At 47.6% G+C, this 5,489-nt stretch overlaps 1 protein-coding gene across 1 annotated transcript; it reads left to right on the top strand.

The window, feature by feature from the left end:
* The first annotated feature begins 3,778 nt into the window (after positions 1-3,778).
* On the top strand, positions 3,779-5,489 carry LOC117650540. Its single transcript, XM_034394043.1, has 3 exons — positions 3,779-3,930; positions 5,046-5,254; positions 5,384-5,489. Exons 1-3 carry the CDS (start codon positions 3,886-3,888, stop codon positions 5,451-5,453), a joined length of 324 nt encoding a protein of 107 aa, XP_034249934.1. The 5' UTR covers positions 3,779-3,885; the 3' UTR covers positions 5,454-5,489.

Genomic DNA, 5,489 nt, shown 5'->3' with positions numbered 1-5,489 from the left:
CCATGGCAGTGTCATGGCACAACACGGCCGGACCGCTCTGAGAAATCAACCACTTGAAATGCGGAGGAGAGGAATTCGCGGTCTGCGCACTTGGAAGTGCAGAGTTTGCAGTCCCCTTCAAGAGTGGAGTTGTCCACGTTTGTAGCGTGCCAAGAGATAGTGGCTCTGTGAGCTGCTCTACACTCGAAGTGAGGAGACTGCTAACTGTACTCGGTTCGTGTGGAGAAGGGCTCCGCAACAGGAGTTCTCCACACTTGGTTTGACAGTGTGAGGCAGTTGTAAATTTACAGAGAGGCAGAAGCTAGATTTCATTATCGCTGCCCGCTCGCCTGTCCCACGCGAGCACACCTGATTTCCGTCATGACTAGTCACGACCTCTCTCTCTCTCTCTTTCTCTCTCTCTCTCCTCTCTCTCTCTCTCTCTCTGTGTGTGTGTTCAAGCGATTCAGGACGAGGATTCCGTGTCCGTTCCGTTGTGCGTGTAATTTATATCACACGGGTCGTTCTCCACGAGTTTGACGTCCCTTTGTGCCGAAACGGTTCATCCTGGAGAGTGGTGGCGTACGGCCGCAAGGGTGATGCGCCGTGGCAAAGAGAGTATACGGAGTTTACATTTACTTAACAATTAAAATGCTGTTGATACTTTTAATTTCTTTGCTCTGAAATAAAACTTTACCCACACTAAACAAACTGAGCTGAGGAGCTGACTGAGAAAGCGCCTCTAAATCACTCGTATTTTGTGCAGCGTCGTGAAGCACTTATATCACCGCCCCAAGCGTCGCAAGCCAAAGTCGACATGTGCTCTGCACTGTAAGAAGTTTTTTGTTTCGTAAAATTATGAAAAACCTTTGGGTAATTTTGCTGCACGAAATCTTTTTAAAGTGTTTGTTATGATGCTGTTATTACAAATTGTTCGCAAAGTATTTCTAATAAAACATTTCGTAACTTCACAAATTATTTTGTTCTCCCGTAACGTTTGATGAATGTTTTTAAGGGGGACACCAGTGAAAATCGACAAATATTAGCCTTCTTTTTAGGCACGAAGTAGCCTTATTTTTTTAAATTCATTTTTCTGCTATGCATTCCGAGTCGAACGCCGCAAACCCCACCTCAAAACTCCAACTACTTTGACTTGTGCACATTTTTAAAGTTCATAAAAAGGTAAGTAGTTTTTGCATATTTTACCCCAATTGGTAACGTTCAGGTGCTTCACTGAAGTCCAATGAGAAAAACCTTTTGGTCTGAGGCTTCCTCTCCCCCACCCCTCCGATTTTCAAATAAACAACGCCAAACTATTTGAAACATAAAATAAACAAAAAAGTCCAAGTTCCAATTTCAAACTGCTGCCCGGAACAAAGTCCACACTTTCGCATTTCGACTTGGTTTCGCAGTGGAGTGGGACGCGCAACGCGGCGCAGCATCGAGGGGGCGGTGGCGATGACGCGACGACGCGCCGTCAAAGGACAGGGCTTTCTTCGTGAGAGGCGCCGCCAGCAGCCGACCCATTCAGAGGAGTGGTTTGTCGCCCCGTCTCTCTCGCACCCTTACGGAGAGCCCTGCGAGTGCGACAGAGACAGAGCGGCTCTTGGAGCGCGTTGCATCGCGGGCCTCGTAATGCACCCCGGGGCGGTGGGCGCGGACGCAGCGGACGCAGCCCGCCGACGCGGAAAGCAGTCTCTCTCGCACTCCCAGGGTGTTGGGTAAGAGTGCGAGAGAGACGGAGCGACTGTTCGCGGAATCAGTCACAGGCGGCACCGGGCACCGGCAAGGGCTCCTTTCCCCTTTGGTCCATCTCTCCCGGTGCCGCCCCACCCTGCCTCGCCCCACCCCACCCTGCCCCGCCCCGCCCCGCCCATGTCTCAAGCTCCACGGGCCGCACCGCCCCAGTGACCGTGAGTCACGGTGTGTGGAGCAGGGTCGCGTCAGGGTTCCCAGGATCGGCGAGGCCGCCCTCAACGCCACACTGCAGTGCACTGGCGTCACGCTTCATTCAAGCAGACAACTATTCGCCCGAGGACCTTACGCCCTGCCCTGCTCAACTGCACGCTTTTTCCCAGTGCGTCCACCCCCTTGCCCCTTCATGTGTGGCTGGCTAGTGCGCGAGTGTAGACTGCGTCGAAAGGAAAACGAACATGGGTAGAATTTTTGTACGTGTAACTTGCACGATTTTGTGCATATGCTTACTGTTATGCGTAAAAATGCATAAGTATATGCAAATTTGAGCACATTTTTTATGCGCAACGGTACACAAGTTGACAATCATGTACAATTTTACTGCACAACGCGGTACTCAGGTTTAAAATCAAGCGTCACGACGTACAAAATTGTACATAAACATTGAGCGTGCATCCGCTCTATCCATCGAAATCGATGCGCGGAAATATTCCTAAGGCAATTTATTGTGAGACAATCATTTTAGGAGATGTTTATATATAGTTTTGCTACTCTCATCACTTGAAACGGAATCTTTTTATTTACTGCAGTGCACAGCACGGCAGGGCCAATAAACTCTTTCACGCGCGGGAGTGACGAGTGTGAAGCCCCACACATGCAAACACTCCTCCCACTCCTCCCCTCCATCCCCGCCAGCTCCCCAGGCGGTGGCGGCGTCAGGCGCGGACGCGCCGGGCGTGGCTGAAACGGGAGGTGTGGACTTCAGAGTCTCCGCTCTTGGAAGTGCAGAGTTTGCAGTCTTCACGCTTCACACTCGTGTAAATCTTGTCAGAATGTCAGAATCGTGTCTGAAAACCTGATCAAAATTCGCGCACCTCTGAAAGCTGAAAACATGTTCTGACATTCTGCAGAGCTCAGGCCATCAATATCAGAATAAGTTTTCAGAATTTCAGCTATCAGAGGTACGCGAATTTTGATCAGGATTTCAGCCATGTTTCTGACTTTCTGACAAAATTTAAACGAGTGCAAGTGGACATGGGTTTTGTGGTCTACTCTACGCACTTGAAGTGTGTAGACTGCTAACTCCACACACCAAAGTGCTGAGAATTGATCCGAATTGCTCCCTACTTGGTTTAAGGGGGGACATCACTCCAAAATGATCAAAAATTGCAACTTTTTTTTATTAGTTTATATTATAGACCATTCCTTTCTGCGTCGAATGGTGAAAACCGCATTCCGGAATTCAAAAAATTGCAGTTTTAGTACGTTGTGCGCCGCAAACATGCATAGGGGAAAAGCCCAGTTTCCCCAACTTTGATCGCGTTTTTCTCGGAACATGAAATTGCAAACGGTTGCAGGCCTCTAGGGCGCAGTTTTTGAGCTACAGCGGGGAGATTTAGCATGGAAGCTCCTACGACATGCCGCTATGGTGGGTAGCAAAATAATTTGGATTGGTCAATTTTTATTATTTTTTTAACGTTTAAAATTAAACAATTTTGACCAAAAAAATTGAACAATATTTTTTGGTATGTAACAAACACAACTTAAAATTATTTTTGAAATGTGATTGAGGTACCCACCATAGCCAGACATCTCTGGAAGGCTGTCACCAAATTTCAATGTTCTAGGTCAAACCGTTTGGCGTCCAGCGCTGCAACAGTGCGAAATGGTCTAACCTAACACTCAAAAATGTGTTTTCAACGAAAGCGCTGTACTGCCCTGGCGGATTGACTTTGTGTTGTTTTATACTTTATCTGTTAAAATATGAACAATTTTTCTCTTTCCGTTTGGTTATTATGACGTTTTTACAAAAGCACTGTTTTTGGAGTGATGTCCCCCCTTAAAGTCTCTGACGACACATTTTTGCAAAAACATTAAGAGTGTACGGTACACGACAGGCATTCTCCGGCAAGCGCGAGATGGGGCCCTCCGCGTCCGTGGCACTGCTGCTCGCTCTCTGCGTGGCTGGCCACGCCGTCGCGGCCCTCCCCGATGGGCAAGCCTTCGCAGCGGCTGCGCCCGGACCAGACGGACCACGTAAGCTCTGAGTGTCTCTCCACTGTGAAACCTATAGCGTCTATCCACTGCTACGGTGGCTGTTGGAAACCAGCAGAACTTGCTTGCATCTTGTCACCGACTTTACCAACATTTCGAGCTCAACGCACTGAAGAGACTAAGGGAACAACTGGAAGTCTCCAGCGATAAGGGAGTAGGATAACCTCAATAAACTGATCATTTTGTATGCTCCTAGTACGTTAAAACTTAATTTAGAGCTCATTCTGGCGGTCGAATCCTGCAGGATTGGCAGTGGCCGAGGCCGACTCAGGCAATCGGAATCTTCCTTTGGATAGTTAGCTGGGCTTGAGACCAAGCTGCCCGCCAGAGTCCCCTCAATTCGAGAGGTCTTATTCAAAAGACCTTATCTGGTCGTTTCCGTATAAACATTCTTATCTGCAACGCAAGCAAATTTCGCTGAGATTGAACATTTAAGACGGCTACAAATCAAAATAATTCGTAATTTAATTCACACATAAAAGATCTAAGATGAAATCAGCTCTGAAATTTTGTTCATTTAACTCCCACTATGGAGGACTACAAACCACCAAAAAATCAGCGAAATCCAACGAGGTCATTGTAAGGTCCTGCTTTTCTCTAATAAACCTGTTCTTTCATTTCGTGCTCATGGCGGGGCACTTGATTACAGCGCATAATTAAGCTAGCTAATCTTCCGTTAAATATTGTGGGTCTGCTGTCGATAGGGAACATTTTAATCGTTAACAGCTAAAACATTGATTAAAAATATGCCAAACTACCAAAAATTTCACCAAATTTCGGTGAAGCCAAAATATGCCTGCGCCACGTCCTGGCGTAACACTGTTTAGCTTCAAACCGATACATCAGGCACGGGACACCGAAATTTGGAAATCGATCAATAACGTTGCATAACATGTTTGTAAATATAAACATTGGAACAGGCGTGGATGGCAACAAAACGCTGATCAACCACGTTGTCACTAGGTGCCCCACGGAAAAGTTTCACAATCTTCCCCGAGGCTCACTTTATCATTGAACGAATATACGCAGACAACGGTAAATCAAAATTTCAAGACCAAAGCTGAAGGGTGAATCGCATTTCTCTTTTGTGTCTACAGCCCCGAACTGCGCTCCTGGCCAGAGGATCTGCGGCAATGTTTGCTGCAGTGGTCGGCAACTCTGTGTCAATGTCGGCTTACTCGGATTGGCCGCCTGTCTGGGGAGGCCATAACGTTTCAACCTTTGCGTCACTTTTCTCACCGCTGACTTCAATTGCCCTTGTTGCGGCAATCCAATCCCGAAGACCTGTCAGTCTGCCGGAACCCTTGTCAGTTTTAAGTTTTATCTCTTTTCTCCCCTACTGGACCGCGATCCGCGAAGACGCGAGTCCGCGGCGCCAGCCGGCATCTATACATACATCTGGTTGATCAACCTCTCCCTTTCGCCTCTCACGCAGATTGAACGGCGGTCACACCTATGCGGCCGTTCACTTGGACACCATTCACGCTGTACTCCTTCTGATCTGATCTGAATTACATATTCTGAGTCACTTTCATCATGAA

This window comes from Thrips palmi, unplaced genomic scaffold, assembly GCF_012932325.1.
Source record: "Thrips palmi isolate BJ-2018 unplaced genomic scaffold, TpBJ-2018v1 HiC_scaffold_5, whole genome shotgun sequence".
Taxonomy (NCBI): domain Eukaryota; kingdom Metazoa; phylum Arthropoda; class Insecta; order Thysanoptera; family Thripidae; genus Thrips; species Thrips palmi.
This window is presented reverse-complemented; position numbering and strand designations above follow the sequence as displayed.

Excerpts from the sequence above, each read along its gene's own strand:
- LOC117650540 (XM_034394043.1), top strand. The coding sequence starts at position 3,886 with ATGGGCAAGCCTTCGCAGCGGCTGCGCCCGGACCAGACGGACCAC. Across the intron at positions 3,931-5,045 it reads GCCCGGACCAGACGGACCAC|CCCCGAACTGCGCTCCTGGC; the intron begins GTAAGCTCTGAG and ends TTGTGTCTACAG. Across the intron at positions 5,255-5,383 it reads GTCAGTCTGCCGGAACCCTT|ATTGAACGGCGGTCACACCT; the intron begins GTCAGTTTTAAG and ends CCTCTCACGCAG.